This window comes from Biomphalaria glabrata, chromosome 10 (assembly GCF_947242115.1).
Source record: "Biomphalaria glabrata chromosome 10, xgBioGlab47.1, whole genome shotgun sequence".
Classification (NCBI taxonomy): Eukaryota; Metazoa; Mollusca; class Gastropoda; family Planorbidae; genus Biomphalaria; species Biomphalaria glabrata.
The window spans coordinates 7,412,027-7,438,443 of NC_074720.1; the positions used below are offsets into that span (position 1 = coordinate 7,412,027).

General features: G+C 33.8%; 1 protein-coding gene and 1 long non-coding RNA gene across 6 annotated transcripts; one reads left to right on the top strand and one right to left on the bottom strand.

Annotated features, from left to right (window-relative positions):
* The first annotated feature begins 1,316 nt into the window (after positions 1-1,316).
* LOC106075264 (uncharacterized) lies at positions 1,317-24,886 on the top strand. 5 transcript variants are annotated; one of them, XM_013236222.2, is made up of 15 exons: positions 1,522-1,658; positions 2,588-2,869; positions 4,574-4,637; positions 5,619-5,664; positions 6,581-6,609; positions 7,345-8,195; positions 8,300-8,446; positions 9,659-9,796; positions 11,451-14,238; positions 16,112-16,161; positions 17,909-18,021; positions 19,543-19,672; positions 21,739-22,048; positions 22,220-22,233; positions 24,755-24,886. In XM_013236222.2, the coding sequence occupies exons 2-15, from the start codon at positions 2,666-2,668 to the stop codon at positions 24,788-24,790; spliced, it is 4,920 nt and encodes a 1,639-aa protein (XP_013091676.2). In that variant the 5' UTR covers positions 1,522-1,658; positions 2,588-2,665; the 3' UTR covers positions 24,791-24,886. The 5 variants fall into 5 exon arrangements, 1 of the variants encoding a protein (XP_013091676.2); XR_008780245.1 differs by lacking the exon at positions 1,522-1,658 and adding an exon at positions 1,317-1,451 and having other exon boundaries at positions 21,739-22,233; XR_008780242.1 differs by having other exon boundaries at positions 1,507-1,602; positions 21,739-22,233.
* On the bottom strand, positions 14,861-16,176 carry LOC129928783 (uncharacterized). Its single transcript, XR_008780246.1, has 2 exons — positions 16,098-16,176; positions 14,861-14,984 (listed from the first exon to the last, which is right to left on the bottom strand). It is a non-coding gene; the product is annotated as an uncharacterized LOC129928783 (long non-coding RNA).
* Positions 24,887-26,417: the final 1,531 nt, after the last annotated feature.

A 26,417-nucleotide genomic window follows, 5' to 3' on the forward strand; every position in this document is an offset into this window, starting at 1 on the left:
TGGTTTAATTAAATAATTTATACACCTTCAATTAGCACGGGTCCTATGAAAGTGCGGGGCCCACTGCGGCCGCATAGGTTGCAGTGGCTTAAGGCCGGCCCTGCAAAATAGCGGTGTATGCTACGCCGCCGGACGACTAATATAGATTACATCTATAATGAACGTGGAAGTCAAGACATGGCATGCACGTTGGACATAATCTTTTGTTATAAGTAAATAAAGGCTGTAACTTATAAGATATGGTATGGAAGCTCAGATGAATATTGACATTTGATGAAATTTAAACTTCTTCAAATTGTGCTTCTTTCTTTTATGAAAGACGTATGTTGAGAAGAACATTATTTGAGACTGACAAAATATGATATTTATTGAATGAATAAGACTTGTCTTCGAGTCCGATGATCAATGCTGCGGATGCTGCGGTTGCTGCGACCACATATTTTGCCACATCGTGATCAAGAGCAGACATAACCAATGTCCGCCGGAGGTTGTCGATTTAGATTCTTTTTTCGCCGTCTACATCTCTCCTCGGCAGTGGATTTTCTTTTGGTTTCAAATTTGTATCCCGCGGCTTTTGTAAGAGATCTCCAGCTGTCTCGTTTCGAAGCCGCCTGCAGCCGGGTGCTCTCTTCTATGTCAATTAAAGCAAGTTGGCTCCTAAGCTGACGCGGGCATCTATGTTACGCCGACCCTCTTTCAGCTCTTCAAAAAAATTGCTCTTGGCATACGTTCGTCCCCCATAGGCCTACGTACCCTGCCCAACGTAACTGTCGGAATTTAAAAAGTCCCTCAATACTGTCCATGTCGGCATTCGCAAGAACAGCGCTGTCTGTAATGCTGTCTTGCTACCGTATAGCCATGATGAAAAGCAAAAATTTTGAGTGAAAGCGTTCAAGAAGCCTTAGTTGCTTCTGTATATTACCCATGTCTCAGATCTTTAGTATGCCTACTAGATTAAGCCTACGTAAGCTAGGGTTACTGGATGTCTAGTAGCCTACAAATGCCTACTTTGCTTGGGGTCTGCACCCTCCTGTACTACATCTAAAATAAACATTTAAAGTCTGGGAACCACTGATGAGCACGGGTTTATTGCTCAGAACTGAGCTCCCTTGTTTAGGCCAGATACATTAGGCTTACCAATCTTCTTGCTTTCTAGTATGGAGAACATTTCTATGCCAATTAGGCCTAGCTTTTTTTTTTTTTATTGTTGCATAGATCGACACATAACATTAGGCTAGACAACTCAGGTCCACCCAATCTGGTCCTTCGGCTAATTTCCCCTTTGTTGAGTGATGAGGCTGTGTCGAAGTTTTTTTTTTGTTTTTTTTTTAAATGTTACCATAGCTATTCTCTAAAACGCTCGCTTATTTAGCTTATTAGTTTTGATCTAGATTAGATCGAGTGAAATTTTAGTTTATTAGTTTTGATCTAGACTAGATCCTGTGAAGTTGGTTTGTTGTTTTTTTTTTGTTTTTTTTTTTTAGTGTATTTTGCTTTTTTTGCTTGAAAAATCTGGATTATTTTTACCTTGAGAATTCTTCAAATTTTAATTTTCACAAAGAAGAAAAATATATCAAATAATCTAATCTAGCGCTACACAATGTATAGATTCTAGATCTAGTTTATAGATCTAGATCTAGCTAGACTATTAAATGATTGTTTGTTATAAAGATTTAGAATATAGATCTACATTAAATTAATTTAGTTAGGTTCTAGACTACTCAGTTACCAGTACAGAGTAGTACCAGTACCAGTAGTACACCGGTACAGTACAGAGTACTCTGTTACACTCTGACTCTGTACTCAGTCTCAGGCTAGACTTATAAAGTTATTGCTTACTAGATATAAGTTATTTTATTAGACTTATCACTAGGACAAGAGATCTACTGCCCCTACTTAACTTATTTAGCTTATTTAATTAAAGTCTTAGTGACTTTAGTTTACTACTTTTAGTGAGTCACAGTAGAGTTGAGAACTTGAGTAGAGTCTACTAGTCTTCTGTTACTGTTACTCTTTAGTCTACTAAAGACTAATTGAAGTAATTCTACATAATAGTTTAGAAGATATATTATTTTATATATAAAATTAAAGCATATTATAGATCTAAACTACTTGAGTTGAACTTGGACTTAAGTTACAGATGTCACACACATATCACACAGAGACACACACATTGCCATTGCTTAGTTAACGACAATCACACATGACATAGGATAGGTTTAGTTTAGATCAATTTCTAGATCTATATTTAATATTGTGACATTCTATGAATGTAATTCAATCATATTCATAATTTTTCAAAAGATATTAATAATATTTGAAAAGAATAGTCAAATAGGCCTGACCTAGATAAATAAACATTAGATCTTAAACTTGAATCTAGATAGATCTATATCATTTTGAATCTCATCTTATAATTTACAGATATGTATATAATATAACCAAGCCTATTGTCCTAGGCCTAACTCAGAATATGTCCTATATAGAAAATTAAAATGGATTTTAGAATTTTCATGATTCCATTTACTCACAAATTTACTTTAGTCAGTGTAGTCTTAGTCTTAGTCTAGACTTTGACTCTTTTCAGACTTCAAGGACAAAAGAGCTCTATTAATATTGAATATTATTCTATTTATTGACAACATTGTAAAAGTATTTCAAATAAATGTCGGACTCGTCAAGCAATTTCAATGCTGCATGGCCGCCTCCACATTTTGTTACTCCACCTCAGAATTTGCTAAATCCATCTCCAAACAGATGTTTGATACAAACTCAATGTCCACCAAATGCAATCTTCGGCTTTGCAGACTTTGCATTTGAGCCGCCATATGCATATATGCCACTACACCTAGCAAGGCCACAGCCTCAGGTATGTCAAACTTACCGGTATAGGTTTTAAATAATCCCACGGGTTCCAAGGGCTCTAATTGTCTGGAGGGAAAGTCAGAGTAAGCTTCCACTTCACAAGTATTTCTTCTATGGCTTGTACTTTTATTTGCCTCTGAAAACCAAATCCAGCTGATGGCCTTCACATTTAACTTTATCAGAAAGCCTGGAGGCTCCTCTTCTTAAGATATGAGAAAGGGACAAATAGGTGGTTCACAGGTGAAGTAAAGACATGCCAGACATTATAATGCAAATGCAATATTTCAGAGAGAAAACACAAACCTTTAAATACTATCCTTCTCTATGTGTGCATTGATGTCTTTAAACATAATAATAATAATAACCCTAAAGCTATTTCAAGAAACACTACTAATGGTGCACTTCTCCCTTCACAATGCCATCATAAACTTTTAGTGGTTTCTTATTTTATCCTTGGAAAAGAAATATTTTTAGAAGATTTCCATAACTGGGATAGCAAGAAGAGACTTGATCAAGGGTATGACAATGTCATAAAAGCAAACCCAGGATACAATCCTATTGCTTCAATCCTTTCTTATTCTTTTTGGAGAGCTCTTTGGATTTGGAGAATGCGGTAACTTTACTTTATCACACAATTGTCTTTGATCACCTCCTTTGGTACTTTTTTTTCACTTTTAACATAGAGACTGCATGGATAACTCACAAATAATCTGAAAATCCCTAAATATGCCCATCATGTATTACAAATGTTTGGCCACCTTCAAAGAACTAATTCTATGTGCTCATTAAAAGTATATATTGCATTTGAATCAAAAGCATGTTGAAACATCATTGCTATGTACCACAGAAGCATGTTGAAACATCATTGTTATGTACCACAGAAACATGTTGAAACTTCATTGATATGTACCACAAAAAGATGTTAAAACATTATTGTTATGTACCAGAAAAAACATGTTGAAACATAGGTATGCCACAAAAATAGTGTTGAAATGTAGTTATACCACGAAAGTTTGTTGAAGAATCTTAGTTATACCACAAAAACAATGTTGAGACATCATAGTTATGCCACAAAAAACTTGCTGAAAAATCATTTTTATTTACCATGAAAAGATATTGAAACATAGATATGCCACTAAAGCATGTTGAAACTAAATTACACCACACAAAAACATTTAAAAATTCTTGTTTACAAGTGCTACATGTTACTTTTTCAACAATTTTATCAAATGCCAGCATAAACTGAGCATAGAAAGAATTACACTATCCTTTAATGATGAGTATTTTGTCTGTGTGGTGGTTCAACCAAGAACACATGACTTTCAATTTTCAAACTTAGTAGAGTCAATTCCATAGACCTGTCCTACTGTAGACACAGCTCCCACCCTTGAGAACAAAATTTCCTTATTGAATGCCCCAAATTATCCCAGAATACATTATCTCAATCAACTTACAAATTAACTTGTGTATGTTTCAGGACATCATTTCTATAGCATAAACTGCAAAAAGTCTGCATGGAAAGTCTAGCTAGATGAAGAATGTTCATCAAATTAACATGCCATGATACCTAATAAAAGCTGTGCTAGGCCATCAAAAAAATGTGAAATAATTAATTACAATATGCACCTTATATGAATGATATAAAAGTTGTCAAAGTGTTTTATATCACCTTTTTATGTTTTTTTTTATTGTTTCTGTCCATATAAAGGTCAGACAAACACTTCTAGCCCCAGGGCCCCCGTCATCTAATATGGAAAAAAACCAAGTTCCAGGTATGTTCACTATATCAGAAGATACGTATACATAGTTTAAAAGAAGGTTTGTGAATGCCAACTAGAAAATTTTTCTTTTGCCTTTTTTTTTACCCTGATAATGTTTAATGTTTGTCTGAGTTAATTTTAAACAGCTATGGTGACTACAACAAAAATAGGCTCAGCATACAATTAAATCTCAACACTGAATTTTTCATGCAATAAAATGTATATTAGTTAATAACTGGAAACTAAGTGGTTAAGCATTGAGATACTGATCTGAAGGGCTTCGGTTTAAAACCTAGTTGAATTATTGGAAAAGATTTAGATCATGTAGTACCTTTACAATGTGTTGGGCACAGACTGCGGTTAAAAAAAACTTAAAATTGATATAAAATATCAATGTCTTTTATTTAATTGTTAATGTGTACTATAAAGAACATTTAATCTAAAATAACTTCTTGTATTGCCTGTTAATATGTTGGTGTGATTTAAAAAAAAACATCAACTTTCTAATTACACATCTGGCAGGCATAGGTCATTATGCTTGCAACTATCCAAGTCTAAAAATAACTGTAGGCACACAACTTCCATGTGATGACACACGAAATCGGGTCATTGTTGGGATACTTCTTTCACACCCTCATCATCATTTGTTGTGTGCCTCTCTTGGTTGCTTGTCAAAACACACATTTTTTTTATCATTTGTTAAAAAAAAAAAAGACAACATTGGTTTGTGAACATTGTTCCAGTTTGTCAGTAAATAAAAATGTAGCTTCCTCATCCCCTTTTTTTTTGTATCATGATTGAAGAACTTTTAGCCCTGATTGTTAACATGCTTCCAAGCTTCAGTAGCTTCTTTACAAATGAAAAGTCAGAATGCTAGATAGTTTAAAATGAAACCTTTCAAAATTGTGTAGGCCTACTGTACTCTTACATTCCTATGTTATAGTTTAAAATAAAACCTCACACTATTTTACTCTTACATTCTTTGTTAAATAGGTAGAGCCATACCAGAAGATCAGAAATGCAAGAAGCCAAGGATCAGGTAACTCTTTTTGTGTCATTCTAGTTGAGGGAGGAATAAAAAAAACTTTTCATTATCTGCATAATAGTTGTGTGCTTATCATCTTTTTTTGTTTTTGTTTTAGATTGTTTTGTTTTTTTAACAGCAAGTGCGAATCACTTATAGCTTCCCTAGAATAAGTTCCTTGTTAGGTGGTTATTTGTTATGTAGATCCTGTTCAATTAAGATTTACATTGTTATAGTTCATTGCATTGAATGGCTAGCCTACTTAACTCCAGCTAGAGTAGTATACTTCCGGGGAAGAAAGAATTCTTTTATTTATTTATGGCATCATATGGTCTAAGAAAAACTTTTTTTTTTTCATAGAGATTTATTAGACAATCATTCTGTAATTGCAAATTAGGATTCATGGAATGTTGTCTGACAGTCAACTTGTGGTTTCTTTTTTCCTTAGTTGTCATTATTCTTTTTTGATAAAACTTCCAATAATTGTTTTTTTTGGGGGGCTTTGGGGCAGTTTGGGTTGATTGTACTTTTCTTTAGTTGACATATGCCTAAACAGAAGATTTAGGTTCTAGAATTGAGGTTAAATTTTATGTCCTTATTTTCTGAATCAAAAGTTTTAAAAAAATAATAAGAGCTTAATCTCTTGATTGACATAAAGTGGATGGCTGTCTGGTCATATATGCACTCTGGACTGTCATTTTGATAGCCCTGGGTTAGAATCTGCTGTCCTGCGGGAGATGTGGGCTAGGATGTAAAAATCTTTAAAAAATGAAGGAACATCTGAAACTTGGAAAATAAAACAAACAAAAAATGATGAATCTAACAAATGAATGGCATGTGTTAGTTAAGAAAATGTATGTACTAATTTGGATAATAGAAGTGGGTGTGTGTTATCTGTTTTGTTCAAAACATATAAACTGTATCGTTTCAGGTTGGAAGAAGTTACTGATGTTGAGAGCGGTAAGCATTTATTATGACTTTTATTTATAGAATATTTAACAGAAACAAACTTTAAGAAATTGTTTATTACTTATTTTATAATGCTCATTTGTGTGTAGTGATTCAAATGAAATATATAAAGTTAATTCATTTCCAGAATCAATTTTGTACTCCGATAAATGCACTCATTATGTGCTCTTTTCAGACTGATGCTATAAACTTTGTGCTTTTTTACAAATCATTGTAATGTAGCCTGTAGCTTTAATGAAAAAAATATTGGTTTTGAAATAAATAACACAATCTAAAATCTGTATTTTCCTTATGATTCATCACTTTTCAACTTTTCATTCTGCAGACAAATTCTTAAAATACTGTTTTTTTTCTCTCTCTCTTTTCTGTCAGTGCACATGGTACTAAGAATAGAATCATCCTTACCAGTTCTAGAACGCATAACATTATAACTTTGCTGATCACACTTACCAGTATCAGCCATCAACCCAACACAATATCATTAAAAAAAGATATTAGAAGACAATGTAAACAATATTTTAATATAAATTTGCAATACAAAAACAAAGTTATTATTACAAGAGCACACATTGGAAGTACCATATTTGTGTTTAAAATGTTATTAATTATTAAATATAATTTTACAATAAGCTTTTTTGTAAGTTTACGTAACCTCCACAAAAGTTATTAATATAAATTTCTCATTAAAAAACATACAACATATTTTGTTCTTTTTTATTTCCCTAGTCACTGAAAGGTTTTGTAAAATTGCTATGAACCATGGCTTGACTGTTGCCATAACAACCGAGCAGAAAGTCAGTAATGAAGTGAATGTCAGTAAGGAGCTAGTTGTTGTCAAAGAAAATGAGAAAAAAACTGATTCGTCTGGTTTGTTGGAGTCGTTACAAGGGAAATCTGAGGCTACAGCTCCGAAGGAGTCTCCTGATGTAGTTGTCAGCTCTACTGACAAGGCTAATGAAGCCCAGTCTGATGATTTAGCAGAGAATGTGGAATTCTTGTCTCTGACTGCTGAAACATCAAAAATGAACCTACTGAATCCAGACATCCCCGAATTCATTCCCTGCAGCCCATCTAAAACTGAGAATGTGAAAGCCAGTAAGACTATAGAAGCCACTTGGGTGAAGTGCGAGGACACTGCACCCAAAAAGAGAGCCTTAAATGTTCCAGGGTGTGTGACTCTAAAGCTTCCGCCCCGGCCTGCTTTATTTGGAACCAAGTCCTCTGCCGATGCTCAAGTTCAAACTGTGGTGTCATTTTTTGAATCTGAATTAAATGAAACATCCAACAATAAAGTCCAGGCTAGCCCACCACTTAGAGAAACCTCTGATGCTACAGTCCAGTCTGATTCATCTTTTCTATCTGTTAAAGAAATGTTGGATGCTCATGTGCAGGTGAGCCCAGTGCCGAAAGAAACATCTGAGGCCTGTATACAGTCAGACTTATCATGGTCATCTGTCAAAGAAACTAGTAATGCAGAAATACAGACATGTGATACAGAAACTGGACCAAACCTTTGTGAGGAATGCAAGAAAATCATCATTGCCTCTGACCAGCGAAGCACGACTCAGCTTTTAAAGGTTTGGTTTTTAGTTTTTTCTTTACTTTATTTGTTTGTTAAAGTTGCTTTAAATTTGTTGATAAAGATTTCATTGCATGCTGTTTTGTCTGTTCTCACTATCAGAAGGTTACCCCTGAACACAAACTCAAGTTTACAGCCAGACTGGCAGCACGCATGGTTAGAGATTCCCCTGATTGGTTGGATAAGCCTGTTGACTTACAGGAAGTGCTTATGGAAAAGCTGTTTGCCTTTTGTGGTCGCATGGAATTGGTAAATAATTTTTATTGCTCTAGAGTAGTGTTCGTAACTTATTTCATAACGGAACACTCGGCACATTAGGAGGATTTAGCTGAACACAGCTTATTTTTTTACGATGGATTTTTTTCTATTTGTTTAGGGAAAAAAAATAAACTAATATATATATATATATATATATATATATATATATATATATATATATATATACATAAATGGTTTCTTGATATCAGCAATCTAAATTCTAAGCTCTCATTTGGCATCAAGCCTTTTTCTATACTTTGACTTTGTTGCAACATAATAAAAAAACAAACTATTGCACACAAATAGCCCAGGCCTAAAGGCTGTAAGAACTGAAGTCCAATAACAAGCAGCTTGTATTCAAAGATTGTGGAACTCTTCAGACATAAATCAGAAATCATTTCTTGTATATTTGTTTAAAATTAGTCAGAATCTATATCAGTTAATAGTGCTGCTAAAGAATTTATTTTGTTACCAAGAAGAGCTAATTAAAAAATATTTTTCTGTATTTACTTAGAGATTAATTTACGTGTAGGGGTGTTAGTTGATTTTTCCAGTAGTTTGTTGAACACCTATTCAGGCCTCATGGAACACTTGGGCTCCGCAGAACACAGTTTGGGAAACACTTCTCAATATAATTCTCCTGTAAATACCTGCTAGTCTGTATATGTCAAATATTTAGCAGAAGTGATGGTATCCATTATGGCACAAAGAAACATCAGGTGGATAAACTATTGTGTACTTGTGATGATGGGGCCAACAGATGAAAGTTTAACTACTCCAACCACTCTGCCAACATGATGTTAATTATCACTCTGCCAATAATTACTTTTTGCCTTTTACAAATACTATACAAGTATGTATTTTTTTCTTGCTGTGTATTGATTGAAAATGCTAGAGTATAATAATGAAACGAGACTAAATGCTTTTTAGAACTTATTGGGAAATGATGTTAAAGCCTAACCTGGAAATATTTGTGTTTCCAACATAAATGTCACCTAAAGTTTGTGTTCTGAAGGAATTTTAATACATATAAACAAATACAAATTTTTAATTTATTTAAATACCTTATTGTAACAATTCATAACTATTGTATTTTACCTAGCCATCGATTTTTATATTTCTTTTGTTGTGTTTTTAGCTTTTCATTAACAACTGACACATATAATATGTTAGTCTTGAGCACTACTTCCCTTGTTTCTCTAGGAGTGTGACAGTAAAGAAGATAGTCTCACCTGTCAAGTTGCGATACAGCTTTTAAATGAGAATTCTAAACTTGCCAGTCTGAAAAAAAGTGAAGAGTTTTTTCAGTGCTTGAAAACTGATGTGGGACATCAACTAGAGGCGAGTACTTTGGTTGTCATTCCTAATTGAACTTTCAATTGTTCTAGACTTAGCACTGTGTCACTACTAACTAATTGTAGCTTCATTTATCACACTGTTAAGTAAACACATGGGATCTGCTGACCAGCTCCTTCCATTTCTCTTTCTGCCACCCCCAAGTATCTCATGTAGTGTCAGACCATTCATTCTTTGATGTTGTAATAGCATCCTCTCTTTTTGCCCAACACTTTTTTTCTAGTACTGTTTCTGCAGAATGGTCTTTAAAAATCCTGTGGATCTTGTCATGTTGTCTAGATCACATTAGCATTTATTTTCACAATGGTCATTAGATTCTCATCAGTCTTGATCCACCTTTGAAAACTATTGCAAACTTCCTCATTTGGGAAGCATTCCCCATAAGTGATAACCGATAAGCTCTGAAAACAACTCATCTGCAAGGGTTATTTTTCCATATTTATTGATGTTTAAATTTAAAAAAAAATCAAGTTGTAAATAGATTTAGAAATTCTTTGGATTACAAGTTACATTTTGATAAATCTAGCTTAGAATCTAGTGATAGACTAATCTTGGTTAAGTTAAAAAAAAAACAACATAACACTAAAAAATGACATAGTCAAGAAAACAACAAGAATAATAAAAGATTCATTTATCTAGAATTTAAATTTGACATATTTGTAGTTAGGATTTAGCATAATATGAGCTCTGTAAAGTGATTACAATTAAATAAATTAAATTTAAGTACATATTATATATTGTAGTTATGGTCTTTTTTTATCTTTGGAAGAAGCATCACGCTCCAATATGTGTTGATCCTAAATATAGATTGTTAGGGTGATTCTGGAAGGAATATGGGGTGGGTATGGAGGGGCATGTAATCATATGACCCTTAGGGCCAGATTTACTGACTTAAAAGGTTCTTTTTTGGGGGGACCAATAGCTCTTTGCCATGTCGTACTGACCTGTGAAATGGCAATGATCTATTGGTTGAAACTGCCCACAGGTTGTGATGTTGCAGGTCAGTGTTTAGGCCTTCTATAACAATCTCGCCTGGATGGTCAAGTTAGAGGTTAGACAGGTACATATTTGCTGCTAGAAAAATGGGGTCACTTTGGAAGTCTATGGTTTGAGTCCTCCTCTAAGCCTGTCTATTGTTTCACCATATTTTCTTCATCTTCTACTCACAATTATGTTTGTACCTTAGTGCTGCCATTCTTAATTGCTTTACTAAACTCTCATCTAGTTGGCCTAAAGAAGTGCAACATAGGGATACCTTTTTTTTTCTTCTAGAAATAACTAGGATTATTATTCATAGAATTATTGTTAGTTTAGCAATGCAGTGAAAGATGCCTGATCATGGGGTATGCGGGGTGGACTGCCGTTTGGTGGTCTGGTTGGTCCTGGTTTCATACCCTGCGGGAGGTTTGGACTAGGAAGGAGAAACAGCTAAAATGTCTTTACACTTTTGTAACCAAAAAAAAAATCAGAAACATAATAATGATAAAAAATCTAATCTATATAAATAAAGTTTCTTATTAATATAATATATATATTTGACATTAATGACTAACTCAACCTTTCTATCTTGTTATTTATTAATTTAGAGATACCTTTTTTATTTTTCTTGAAAAATTCTTTTTTTTTTCTCTACTTGCAGATTGTCCATTCCATCATACTGGATGATTACATGAAAAGAAAGAGGGGCAGTGATAAAGAAATAAATGTGAATACAGTAGAAACTCAAACAGTCTCTTTGGTTGAGGTAGAACACCATGAATGTGACCAATCTAGTTTAGTCCCACTCACTATCGCTCCACAAGCTACAAGTGTGAGTGTGTTGGTAGTTACCTGCCAAAACACCACCCCTGCACTTTCTGTGCTCAACACCTCAGTGATTTCCTCTGTCGGATTATGTGTAGCACCCGCTGCCTTGGACTCATCCCCACAGCAGCCTAGCATTGTCACATGTGTTCACCCTTCGAATGAAACTTCAATCACATGTGCTCACCCTTCGAATGAAACTTCAATCACATGTGTTCACCCTTCGAATGAAACTTGTGAGCCTCTGAATAGCATTCCATTTTCAAGTGCTGGTCTAATTCCTTCATTTCAGAACTCTTTTAAAAGCTTCTCAGTCCTACCAAAGAAACAGATCTCTGGAGGTTCTTTTGAAGTTCAAGCCAAGAGCTTGACTAACTTTCCAAGTGCCTTTGGTTCCCAAAGCAGCACTACCATCCATGATAACCTTTGTCCTGATCATACAGCCCCAAATCTTTCCCCTAGCCCTCAGGAGAAAACATCTTTGGCGTCTTCAGCTACCACATCAAGGAAACCCTTTGATGCAACAATCAAAGACATACTTAATAAAATCAATAACCTAGACTACGCTCGGGATTCCTTGAAACCGATAGAGAAAAAAACCCAAATGGATGCAGTTTCTTCCATCGCCAGCACAACTAAGTTGGTGGATCCAATCAGAGGCGCACATAGTCTGATCATGAACCCTCCTATAGGAGTGGATGCCTTAAGAAATGGCAGCAGACCATCATCTGTCATGGTTGTACCACAAATAATAGTGTCAGCATCTGAGTTTGATAGGAATTCTGCCATGGGCTCTCAAGAAGCTAAGGTTTTCAATCCTTTCAGGGTCTACAATGGTCCAGTTAATAGGGCACCCTTGACTGGTCTTGGTTCTAATCCTGCTCCTGTAAACGTTTCAACTAACTCAAGTAACCAGTCCTCAAAAAAAAGTCTTGCTAGTTCAATCACAAGCAACCAAATTCAAAGCAATACTTCCCCTGAAACTGGGCTATCAGCTTTAGATCAATATTTATTTGAGTCAAATTCAGTTGGGAGTCAGTCTGACAGTTCCTGCTCGATCTTTAGCTATGCAGATAAAAGTGTCTCAAAATCCTCAATATTGAGCTTAAAAAAGAGGCCGCGACCAATTGATTTGAGGCGAAAGCAAACTAATAAGCCAGCTTCTGGTGCACAACCTTTGGAAGTGATTCACTCCTCAGAGTCTGTCTACAAACCGAAAAAAGAAATTGATTGGTGGCTGGCAAACATGGAGAATGTCAACATGCTGAATGAGCAGTCTTGTCCACCTGTCACTGTTGGGCAGAAAGAAACGCAGATCAACAAAGCAATGTCAGTCACCAGTAAAGGTGAAAAAACTAGACAGAATATATACTTGACTCCTATGCAAAGAAAGAGAAAGAGCTTAATGTCTCTGGAGTCAAAAAGTTCTACTAATCCTGGAAATGAAACCAATCCAAACTCCATGCAAGTTTCAAGTTCTCATTTTGTCAGATCTGTGGCTCAAAGTGTTCCAAGCAATTCATATTCTTCTTCATCAATGCTTTCTTGTGCACCGCAGTCTTTTCCTGGTTATGTCCATTCTTCAATAGGAGACCAAACTTTTGTTCCATCAAGAAGTGTTTATGACATGGCAACCGGCCAACCTAGTAAGACACTAAGTCTGTCAGAAAAGGCATGGTCCCCACAAAAATTATTTGGTGATACATATTCAACTATATACCAAACTTCAATTTCGAAAACTTCATTAAGCAATGACAAAGCATGGGTCTCTCAAAGCTTAACTGGCAATGCATATTCCTCATCAGCAGGCCAAAATTCCATTCCATCCCTCATAAATTTATCAATCCAACCGCAAGTTCCATCACTCCTAAATTTATCAAGTCAAACATCGATTCCATCTCTCCTAAATACATCAAGTCAAACATCAATTCCATCTCTCCTAAATACATCCAGTGTGACACATGGCACAGCATCTGTCCAGACTAGCAAGCCACTTAGTTTAAAAGAAAAGGCATGGCTCCCTCATAGTTTATCTTCTAATTTAAACTCGTATGAACAATCCGGCAATCCATCAAGCCTTGTGGGCAACACAGAAAGCTCGGCTAGCAAAGACTGTTCTGCAGCAGTAGTTGGGAAATTAGCCAAGACACAAAATCAAAAAACAAATGTCTTTGCTGAGAGGTATCAGTTACCCACCTCTTGGTCGAACCTCTTTACTACACCAACCAATTCTGCTGGGGCCAATCCTATTTCTGATTTATTTTCAAATCTTGCCACACAAAGTGAACGGTATGACCTTTCCGTCCCACACAGCTTGTCAGAAAAGCCAGAAACTTGCCAAAAATCGACTGATAAGGTTCTCTATTATGACAGCCTTGACACATTTTCTGATAGCTTGGTTCAATGCCGGGACTTTGAGAGAGCCATTAAGTGCCCTAATGTCTTCGCCATTGATTCATTGAGTGATTTCCCATCTTGCAACAGAAATCAGTACCAGGCAAATAGTGTTGCAGAACTGGAGGATAAAGAAATAAAAGACCCAATCCCCTGGAAAAGTGGCAAGAGTGACACAGAGAGGACTAGCTGCTATGGCCTGGATGAAATCAGCTTGACAGATGAGAAAGGTTAGGTAACAATTTTCTTTTTTCTCTTGCATCAAATGTTTATAAATTCCCTTTAAAAAAAAAACTGTGTATAAATTGTTGATACCTATCAAGGTGCTTGCATGTATACCATTGTTAAATTTAAGCTAAGAAAAGGTTATAATGAATTTACAAGCACATTGCTTTGAATGCGTTAGGCATAAACTTTAAATTTCAAATAAAAACACTGAATATAATTTGAGAAGCGTCTAAAGGTATTATTTCTCTTAAGACTTCTGCCATTTATAATAGTCTCGCCTAATCTCAGCTGTCTATATAAATAATCACCATAGAAAAAATAATTTAAGCATTGCATGATAATTTTCAACCTGTATATTTACATGAAGAATAGATGAATGAATAAGGTTTAGGTTGATAATTTAGTAATAACTCACAAAATATGTAATCATAAGTTTCAAAGACTAAACAATAACACTTAAAGTCAAATCACTAGAAAGATGCACAGATTTAATGCATTCATTCCCATGAAGCCAAATCATTAGAAAGATGCACAGATTTAATGCATTCATTCCCATGACTGATATTTGTATGTTTCCAGACATTTCTTCCATTAGTTATGACTGATACTTGTATGTTTCCAGACATTCCTTCCATTAGTTATGACTGATACTTGTATGTTTCCAGACATTTCTTCCATTAGTTATGACTGATACTTGTATGTTTCCAGACATTCATTCTTGAAATGAAGATGTCTTTGCCCAAACCTCCTGTGGGATGAAAGCAAATGGTATTAGGTGGGTTTGGAACCCAGGGCCATTGTGCTGACAGTTCAGAGCACAAACACAAGACTAGGAAGCTATACATGAGAAAAACAAAACCTCTTTAGCATGTGCTACTTAGACTCAGGCACAGTGGGTAGCATAAACTAACCATATTGAAGTAGACTTGCATAAATATGCTTTTTTTTTTTTTTTTTTAAGAATGTTACTATCTTTTGTGTGTGTGTGTGCACAAGTGTCTGTAAATCTTACACATTTTTTACTTTTGCAAATCACCATCTATTTGCTGATCATTGTCTGATGCATATGTTAAATTTACTATAATGCAATATAGGAATCTTTTTGGTTAAGAGGATATGTACTTAAAACCTGAAAATCATTTTGTTCTTATTCACTTATAAACTTAAACTTGGTCATTAAGTTTTTGTGTTTTTTTTTTAAGAAACCTGGCTATCCTTTAAAAAAAATGTTGCTATCAAATCAGATTGCCTCTGTTCTGAGTCTGTCAAAAAACTCAGAAATCATTAGTATCTCGTTTAAAGAACAATAAACAATAGTGTTATTAGCATTGGGATCTAAGTCCCAAGATCTTAGCCCAAACACTCCACTATATTGCAGGGGATGGTGGCCGCCAGGGTTTAAACCTAGGACCATCTGGATGACAGTCCAGAGCACACACCTCATGATCAGGCAGCTATTCATAATACTTGTGCATATTTAATATACATTAATAATAATATTTAGTTATTATTGTTAGTTAATATAATCAATAAATAATAAAATTTACTTTTTAAATTTAAAAATCATCAAGTGCATGTACATTTAGAGTAAATATAAAAATATGTGCAGGTGTGTAACTTTTAGCACTTGACCTATTAAGGGGAAGTAACCCTTTAGGGCACAACATGGCCTAAACTGTGCCAAAAACAAAATATATATATATATATATATATCAGCAGAATGGCTCAATGAGCCTAATAAATTCCACATTTAAATTAGAAACCCAAAATAATTATATAGTATTACATTTTAAAGACATTAGCCTTCTTCAGTAGTAAAAAAAAATGTATTAACAGTATTGCTTTCTAATGAAATGACTACCTTGTGTTCATCAGGTGTTCTAAGAAGCCAGAAACTTGCTTGTGAAGAGGAAACTTGGATAAAGGTAAGGCCTCCAGCTAAAGTCATTAACACAAGTTAAAATTGAAACTGTTAGAGGGATTTTTCTTTTGAATTTTTGTTTTTCAAAATTATTTTTTTTATCTGTATCCACTATCCCTCCTAGTTGACAAAATTCTTTTGTAACTTGAGAGAAAATAATACCATTAAAAAAGTATTTTTGTTTGTTTGTTTTTTTAATTAGAACAATTAATATATTTAAAATGAATATATTAAAAAAAAAAAACATTATTGAAATAACATTGAAACTGGTGATAAAGTTGTTCAAATTTGTGACAATAAAAATCAATTTGAATACAAATACCACATCTGCCAAGTCCAACCAGTTTCATACATTGAAATTCATAATGAATAGTGTTTACATTTTGGGACTGAACCCAGAACTTCTTGTGTCTATAGTCAGGGTATCAACATTTTGACAAACTTCATTTTATTTTAGTAACTTTATTAATGATATCCAATTAATTCTAACAGCATTTCATCTTCTTGGCTTTTTGCTTTTCTATCCAACTCTGCTTTAAGAATTGCCCCATGTCTGAAGAGCTTATTGAAAACTTTTGACTTGACTCGTTTACAGTTTGAATGTGGTGATCAAGTATATTCCTTTGGAATTGATTTGTAAAAGAATGGGAGAGAAAGGAAGTAGAAATAGCTTTAGAAAGGGAAGTCAGTCATAAAAGGTTGACTTGTTCAAGCCTGCTAACTGTTCGGTTCCTACCAGATCAAATCTCAAGCTTTGAATGATGCTGTTGACAGTTTAGTTCCATCTTAGCCTTTATAATCATCTCCCAAAAATCTTTCTATGAAGATAATTTACATACCTATAAAGCAGCCATTTTTTGTTTTGGACACAGTTCTTAATGGATATACTTTTTTCTTACTTTATAAATTATAGACGTTCTTTGGTAATCTGGAATTTAATTTGATATTTAAACTCTTTTAAGTCATTTATTTTCCTTGTTGATTCAGGCAACTTGTTCAATACACTAATGGCACTAGGGAAGAGGAAGAACTTTATAAATTTGCCCCCAACATATGAAAAAGAAATGTGGCTTAATCTTTTTGTCTGAGAATTTTATTAGGTTGTGTTTTTTGTTTTTGGAAGATTCATTTTTTTATCTATTGTAGCTACTTTATTTTTTATTTGTAATCTTCTGTCTTCTTTTAAGTTTGGAGATTTTGAAAATGTTTCTCTAGTCAAATGTGAATAATCATTAGTTATAAACTTCAAGGCTGAATTTTATGTCTGTTATAGTTTTCTTTTAGTTTAGAGTCCTAAAAAATGGATGTTTATATTAATATTGGTCCTACCACAGTTAAATAGCATCTTAGTTTTATACTTTTATTTGATCTATACAAATTAAAATAAATCCTAGTAATTTGTTTGATTTCTAAATTAATTCCTCAATATGGGAGTTCCATGAAAACTTTTCATGTATGACCAAGGTATTTAGAGTTTTTATTCTGTGTAACTGGTTTACCATGAATATGATAAGTAGTTTTGTTTTAGTTGTTTGTTGTTGGTTTTTTTTTGGGGGGGGGGCATTTTTCTGAAATCTTTCATTATTCTTACTATGAAGACAGTTTTCACAATAATTAGTCACTCAGGACTCAGTTTTCTAATAAATGTCTCTTATCTCATATGTATCATTAAATCAAGTAAAACAAAAATGATACATTTTGAAAATATTTTGTGTGCAATGTCAAACATAACTTTGTTTTCAAATCATTAGGTATCAGGTCAAAAAGAAGATTCTGTGGATGATCAATTGATTGATTTTCGCTTGCAAGAAAAATATTCTAATCTAATCAAGGTCATACTTGGCGCTCATGAAGGTCTGACCAGGTAATTCAATGTGTCACTTCTCTCTTAGAGGCAATTTTGTGTCCCTGGAAACAAAAAGACTTTGCCAGTTATCTTTCCTTTGTGAGCTTGGCGGTTCTGTGCCAGCTCATCTTAATGTGCCTTTTACTTGTCCTAAGGATCTTACATTGTCTTGGATGACTATGTAATAAAATAAATTGAGATCCCTCCATTTTCTTTGGGTTGTAAAATCTTGTTTGGCTAGTATCTTTTATTCAAACCAACTATCAAGTTGTAAGAATCATTCAAATATTTTTTTATTTTTATTTTTTTTTCAAATTTACTGATACATTTTTTTTGGCTTTAGTTTTTTATTTTTGATATTCAATTTTAGCCACAATTGAATAAAATAATCATTTTAATATCTTCATATTGTCACCTCTGTATAATCTATTATTTCTTATTTTTTATTTACAGTGTGGTCTTTGGCTAGCTTAATAATACTTAAATGTATATAGTAGTAAAGTTCCCCCTTTTCAGACCTTGCAATCTATAGGTCCGATGAAAGGTCATCTGTTTCTTTGGCCCACGGTTAACAAGGGTATCATATGGCCAGCAGAATGACCAACTGCCTTTACTTTTCCCCAATTTATGTCAGGTACCCATTAGACCTGGGTGGACTTAGAGGTGCCTAAAGATTCCAAAATTTTAAAATCCCAGTCTTCACCAATACTCAAACCTAGGACCCCGCTTCAGAAGCCAAGCGGTTTAACATGCCTCCAAATTTATATAGTGCTATTAACATAATGTAGGCTCAAGGCTTTATGAGCATAACAGAATTTAAAGCGAGCATTAAGATGGCAAACTAAATATGTTTTGAGCAGGTAGGTCTTAAATCACTAAATGTTCTTCTTGAGCGTGGTGAAGTCTCAGTTCAATGGAATGTGAGTTCACAATCTTTGGTCGTGCACTGAAAAAGCTCCCAAGCTGTGACATTCGAGGGGGAAAACATGGTTTCACTAGCAGTGTTGAGTCCATTTAGTCTTTACTTGTTATTAATAAATGTTGAAAATCCATTGGTGTCAGAACTTAAATTCTTAGTTAAAATGTCAATCCCCACTAGAAATCAAGCTATGAACAAACTATAGCTCACCTTTGTCAAGTTTAGCTCACTTTGTCAAGTTTAGCTCACTTTGTCAAGTTTAGCTCACCTTTGTCAAGTTTAGCTCACTTTGTCAAGTTTAGCTCACTTTGTCAAGTTTAGCTGTTTCTGTAACCTAACAGCAAGTGTGTTAGCTTGTGAAATATTTAGTTATTCCAACACATCTCTGTACCTGAGCTGGATGAATTGAGAGATGCCACAAAATACAGGACTTTTAGGATTTGAAATCAATAGGCTTAGCCAAAGCCTTTGCCATACAAATGTTTAAAATAGCTTTTCTATAGTGCAACCTTCATGCTTATAGCATACTCAGAGTGCTATGGTCCAATCTCTTTTATGGACAAGTTAGGAGCTCAGTAAACACACAACTCTGCTCAAATATTTTGTTTTCACATTTTCAGAGAAGAAGCAAAGACAGCTCTAGAGCTTGTATACATTAACACAGACTTCTTGAAGGGCATGCGTCAGCCACAAATTCTAGAACAAGTCAGCATTGCTCTTCAGGAGCTTTATCCTGAGAAAATGAAGGAAGTAAGTAAATCAGTCTCAGCTTTTTTTTTTGTTAATAACTTTGTGTTACCTATTTTGCCTAACAGGAAAGACATACAGGAATCTGGCATAGTTGAATAGTTTAATGATTACATTTGAAACCTATTTTGCTTGCAATAAAACCAGAACTTTTGATTGGCATGAAACTTTTCAAAGTGGAACACAAACACATATATATATATAACTAGCAGGAAATTTTAAAATGTAGACAAAACAAAAAAAAATATAATCATCCATTTATTTTTTTGTGTGTCTTTTTAAATTTTTTTTTTCTTAAATCTGTTGCTTAAAAATTGTACTGTGTTATGTTGGTGTTTTAATTTTAAGAAAAAAACAACAACAATTGACAGGTTGTTTAAAATCTGCTATTAATCTAAAAAAAAAATTTAAAAAAAAGAAAATACCTATATTCAGACAATGTAAGATGATTGACTGAGAAGGGTCCAATAATGCAAATCAAGAACAGCTTATGTTCTTTGTAATTAATTCTTATGTTACCGATAATGAAAAAAAACAAATTTCTATGATGCTAAATGTTTTTAAATGACAGTTTGGAGTGAACTGTCCTTGTCTTAGTTCCTCAGCGCCCTTTTTTCACTTCTATTGGTTAAGTATGGTCTGTGTGGGTGTAAAGGTGATACTATCCATATACATTCTGTAGGCAGTCTAGGAAAATAACAGTGTTGAACACAAACTAATTCGAATCATTTATTCAACTCCCATTGTCATAGAATGATGTGGTAGACTACTAATGCAGTGTTATCCAATAGGAAATTATCAGTTAATTTTTTATTATTGTATGAGAAGGGATCTTTTTCTTATTCAGAATGAGAAGAAAAAATAAACTACTTTTTTTTTGTTCAAAATTTTTAAAGTACAAATATTTTTTTGAAACAAGTCACATTGTTCTATTTATAAACATTTTTTGTGTTTTTTTTTTTTTTTTTTGTTTGTTTGATAATTTTTAACATTTAATATATTTTTTTTTTCTTTAGTTAACTCATATTGCTTTGGAGTTGCAAACATGACTTTTTACAATGTAAATATTATCTGTAGGGATTAATAGATTCTAGGATTTAGACATATTAAGACAAGTAGACAGCTTCAAATAAATTTATCATAACATACAGATAGATAAGATAATTTTAATTGGTCCAATCAAATGGAAATTCAGTTTGACTACAATTGACCACCTCAGTGTAACTACTGTAACAATAACAATATAGATACAAATACGAACAACATTCACGCAGGAAACATATACACACTCACAACCAGCGCTTTATAAATTAGACTTCTATGTAAGCCTGACAACAGAGGGGCGAAAATCGTATACAGGCAAAAACCAAAAGGCAGGCTACTCAAAGGCAGACCCCGAATGCGATGGATAGATGACATGGAAGCAGATCTGAAGCAGCTTGGGGTTAGGGCGTGGAGACGAAAGGCCCAGGAGAGATCTGAATGGAAGGATGTGTTAAAGCAGGCCAGAGCCCTCCATGGGCTGTAGCGCCACTGGGATGGATGGATGTAAGCCTACTTCTCGATGACGACAGATGACCTTGTAGCACTCTGACAGAAAGTGGATAAACGAGTTTTAAAATTTTTCTGTTTTAGTCCTAATGTAAAGGAGATGATCACTTTGTTCAGATCTGATGTAACAGTGGTTTAATGGGTGCAGGTTGTCTTTAAGAATCCTGAGTGTTTTGGAAAGGCATCTTTCATGAAAAAGTTTTTCAAGAGATGGTAGCTGTGTTCTAGTGATATGAAATACTTTTTTTTAATTAGCCTATGTCTTTGTGCCAGTGAATTTTTACCATACGAGCAGGTGATGGCAAAGTTAATTACACTTCTGATGGTTGCTGTATAGAAAAGTTTTCATTTTTGTAATGCTCCTGATGCCTCTGTGTAAAAAAAACACTTCCTGTTTACATTTCTATGGCAACATTGACACCTACATCCTGTTTGTGATTTCCTTAGAAACATTTTACTCTATATGTATTAATCACACAGCAATTATTTCTGGGTTTATTTTGTTGTTTTTTTTGTAGAATGCAAACACTAAAGAGGACAAAGAAATGATGCAGAGGTTCACTACTGTGAAAACAAACTTGGATTCTGCCAAGCCACCCACTGGCAAAGCCAAATCTGTCAAGAAAGTCAAGCGAGCCAAGCTGAGTGAAGGGGCGGGCGGCAAATGTGATACTCAGGGAAGCAAAGAAAGTCGCAGAGACAGCAACGACAGCAGATGCGATGGATCTGCTGCAGAAGAGAGCTCATCCAAGGGTGAGGGCAGAGATGAGCCAACAAGGCACAAGGAGCCTGAAGTCAACATGAGCTCCAGTTTTAGCAGTGATACTGGTAATACCACTTATACTTACAACCCTGCTGATAGACGTTTTAGTCAGTGGGGAACAAAGCCTTCAGCCTCGAAAGAAGCTAATTGCAGGGTTATGTGAAGACCTATTTTTGAACTGTTCTATGAGGTGCCATTTTATCTCACTTTTTTTTTTTGAATTGCTGTTTTTCTAGATTCAGAGTCGGTTGTAAGTACATGTTTGTCTTTTTCTTTTGCTCTGGTTATTTTTTGTTATGATTTTGTTCATGAATTTGTTCGTTTGTTTCTTGTTTCTTTTTCTAATCTTTGAATTAATCATTGACTGTTTTTAGAAGTTTTGCAATCAACACAATGTCTTTTGTAATATTACTAAATAACTGAAATTAAAATATGTCTATTGTGTTGCTTTTTTAATATTAACTATGTTTAGTCACTTGTAGGTTTGTTTGTTTTTTTCATATTTAAGAATAATTTCACATTTATGTCTAGCAACTGTAAATATTTTAAAGAAATTATAAAATTTTATTTTTTATATTTCTAGTCTTTATACAAATTATTGGCGTAACAACATTTCACCACCATGGTAAGAGAGAATCCTCATTGTTAAAAGCATTAAATTGGTTTTATTTTAACCATATTGAACCATATATATTTTCATAATAAGTGCTGAGGAGCTCTTTTGAATTGAGCATTCACATGCTGAAATTTTTAAAAAGCGACATTATAGTAACATTAAATTTAAAGACCATCAATTTCTATCTGGTAATGGTTATCTGTGAAGATTGCATATTTTACAATATTTCTTAGTGAATAATGTTTTGGTTAGTTTGTTAAAGGATTTATGTCCTTTCAGTTGACTTTCAACATGGTTTTGTTCTGTTTTTATAACTTGATAAGTTACCTGCTTTTGCATCTGCTGAAAGTTATAGTAAAATGCGAACTATCACAAGTTTTGTCTTCATTCCTTTAATGCAGTATTTCCCAAACTGATCCACAGAACCCTAGTGTTCTGTGAGGCTTGAATAGGTGTTCCCCGAACTACTGGAATAATTAACTAGTAGGCGATCATGTGAATTAATCTCTAAGTGTTCCGCTGAATACTCAAAAGAAGAGTTCCGTTTACTCAAATCTTTTTTTTTTTGGTCAATTTGATAGATTTTCTTGACTTCATAGCAATATGTTTCATTCAATCTTCCAAAATAGCTATGCATATCAGAGATTTTATTAAGTAAAATAAAATAAGTAAGAAAATTTGATGGATTAAATTAAATATAAAGGAAATGTGATGTATCACATCAAATACTAAAGCAAAAAAAATATTCTAAGCTTACAACACTTTCGACCTTATCGAAAAGTCATTTGTTAATAATGATAATAATAATCTTTATTGTCCGTAAGGAAATTTGTGCATTACACCTAACAAAACATTATAACTACTATGGTAGTATCTTCAAATTCAGACTGAAACATTTATGCATTTCTCAAATAATTGTTACTTGAAATTTTAATTTAAAAAAAAGGATTTTACCTACATATTTCATTATATTTTAATTTTGAAAATTTAACAAATACAGTCAATTTAACTCAACCCACTGGCAATGACAACAGTTTCAATTGAGTATAAGCTATCTTATCTTTGTTTAATTGTGCCATTTTAATGTAAAATGTGGACAAACTTCTCAATTTGTAGATGTTTGGCATCTCAGTATATTAATTTCATTGACCATTGAGAAATAAATTACTTGTAAAATGTATCGGTAATTGTAGTATAAATGTATTATACCTTTGCACAACAGAAAAAAAAATTATTCCTCTGTGAGGTAGGTTAATATCTGTTGGTCAAGTAGAACAATGTTTGTCAGAGTGTCAGGTGACCAGTACAAAGATCAAGAATATCGATTACCTTTAAGGGCCCAGTTTCAAACCCTGCCCGCTGCCATTCTGTGGAAAGTTTGAACTAGGATATAATTATATGAAGGAACATCTAAACCAAGTACAAAACAAAATGTATATCTACATGTTCCAACAAGTGACAAGGTAGCAAACGATGGAAGGAGGTACTTATAAATCACACTGAAGGATAGTTGGCCTTCCTATACGTGTCAGCTCATTAAATTATTTCATAAATGTATATTAAAAACTAAACTCCTAGTCTCTTAGCTTGGTCTGTAGGCAGTCAGAACAAGGGAGGCTACCCCACATCTGCTATTTGTCTCACTAATATAAGCTTGCTAAGGCATTAGATAAACCAATTGACCAACACAATTACATTTAAATATTGTTATTGTCCATTATTCATGCCTTCATTTTTTTTTGCTTCCAATTCAGTTTCTCCTGTGCTAAGGGCTTCACCAAGGGAGAGGTCCATTCCCTTGTGTCGTTTTCTTTTCATATCTTGCTGTTTCCTCCAACACCCAGCCCTCCAAGAAGCATTCAACTCTATAATCTGATTTTGAATGTAAAAAATATGTACACTGCTGTAGACTTTTTTTTTTGTATTGTTGAAGGTGTAGCACACATACATCAAAAAAAATTAAGTTTAAAAAAAAATGAAATTTCTGGATCGTGTCATAACAAGCAGTTGTGTCCCTTATGACACACCCCATCACATCTAAATATAGTTCATTTTTTTTAAATTTGTCATTTGAATGTTTATTTTAAAGGTGAGGGCTCTGTTATATTTGTTTTATCATTGGATTTAATATGCTACTGTTTTATTTTTGACATAGAACTCAACAGAGAGAAACCTGAGTGAACTGGACTAACAGCAGGACTTTTAGGCACATAAGTAGTGCTCTCCCTTACCAGCCAAATTAATTGTGCCACTCAGACATTGCTGTTATTTTTTTTTTTTTTTTTTTTTTTCAACTTTTGTTAGTTGTTTAGTGGGATGTTTTAAAATCATGATTAGTACCAATGATACTATACTTTTGTCATTTTTTAAAACAATTAAGGATCGAGTTACTGTTGTTTGTTTTGTTTTGAAATATCCCTTACAAATTAAACACATTTCATGTTTGTTCATTGATTTTTCAATCCAGTCTTAAAAGCTTTCAGTGTTGCTTTGTGTATTATGATAATGCTGTTTCTTTGAATACCTTTGTATACATCATTTATTTCATTAATAGTGTTTAAGAAAATATATATTCCTATTAATTTTTATGACTAGTCAAAAGCCTTTATTTTTTATACCATGTTTTCAATTGCAAGTATTACTACATACTTTTCAAAATTAAATAGACCTAAGAATGAAATATGCTTATTTGTATATTATTATTATCATGTACTGATATGTAAATATATTATATTTTCAATTTTTTTTTTTTTTTGAATTGGGTTGAAAATAAATTGTTTTACTTAAATGTTGTTTTTGTGTCTTATTTTTTATATTATTGTTGAGATATTTTAATGTTAATTAATATTAGTGATGATTGATATAAAAAAAAAGTGTTCTCAGATATGCACAGTGGACATCTTAATACTTTCAGACCTTCTGAATGATGGGATATATAAGCTCATCTGTTTCTATGACTGGCAGTCAACAAGGATGTTATGTGGCCAGCACATTGACACAACACCTTTCCCCAACAAATGGCTGCTTGGTTGTCTGGTTTGCGCTCTAGACTATCATCGGATAGTCCCTGCTTCAAACCCTGCCGGCATCTATCCCCTATGGTCATGCAGAGGGTATGGACTTGGATGTAAATCAAAATCAACATTTCTGAAGGAATGTACAATACAAACACACTAGAGTTGGGTACACTCGAGATATCCTAAAAATCCACAAGTTCAAAATCTCGTCAAGTTAAAAAGCCAAGCACTTTACTACTGGGCCACTAGTACTTCGAAAATTAGCCATTGCTAATACACATTTAGAATGCAGTTTCTTCAAGTTGATACTGTACCATTTTTTATTTACTATTCACTATCTCTAGAATCTTGCATCTTTTTTTGCCACCGGAAACCTTTCAATTTGTAACAAATCTCTCAACTCGCATTGAATTCCCAGAGATGTGACGTAATGAAGGGGGAGAGAGACATACATAGAGTTTTGTTTTATTTCTTATTTGTAATACTCCAACAGTTGTTTACCAGTGCCCTGATTTATTTGGATAGCATTCAGTTATTTACAGCTGTTTGTAAACCAAGACACTTCAAGGATTTCAAATATAGGCTTTTGTTTTAGCATGCCAGTACCCTGACATAGTGCCCTTACATTAAGAACTACCCGGTATGACCCCGGGCCTTAGTTTGGGTATCACTGATCTAGTGCATTCCAAAATCTACGAACTTATTTTTTTTTTCTACCTTTATTTTATTTTCGCCCTTGGAAATACGAGATAAATACGAGAATGGTCATTTTGGTTCTATTAAAGATGTACCACTCTTACA

Coding starts and splice junctions, on each gene's coding strand:
- LOC106075264 (XM_013236222.2), top strand. CDS start 2,666: ATGTCGGACTCGTCAAGCAATTTCAATGCTGCATGGCCGCCTCCACAT. Junction 5,665..6,580: donor TGCAAGAAGCCAAGGATCAG/GTAACTCTTTTT, acceptor GTATCGTTTCAG/GTTGGAAGAAGTTACTGATG. Junction 8,196..8,299: donor GCACGACTCAGCTTTTAAAG/GTTTGGTTTTTA, acceptor TCTCACTATCAG/AAGGTTACCCCTGAACACAA.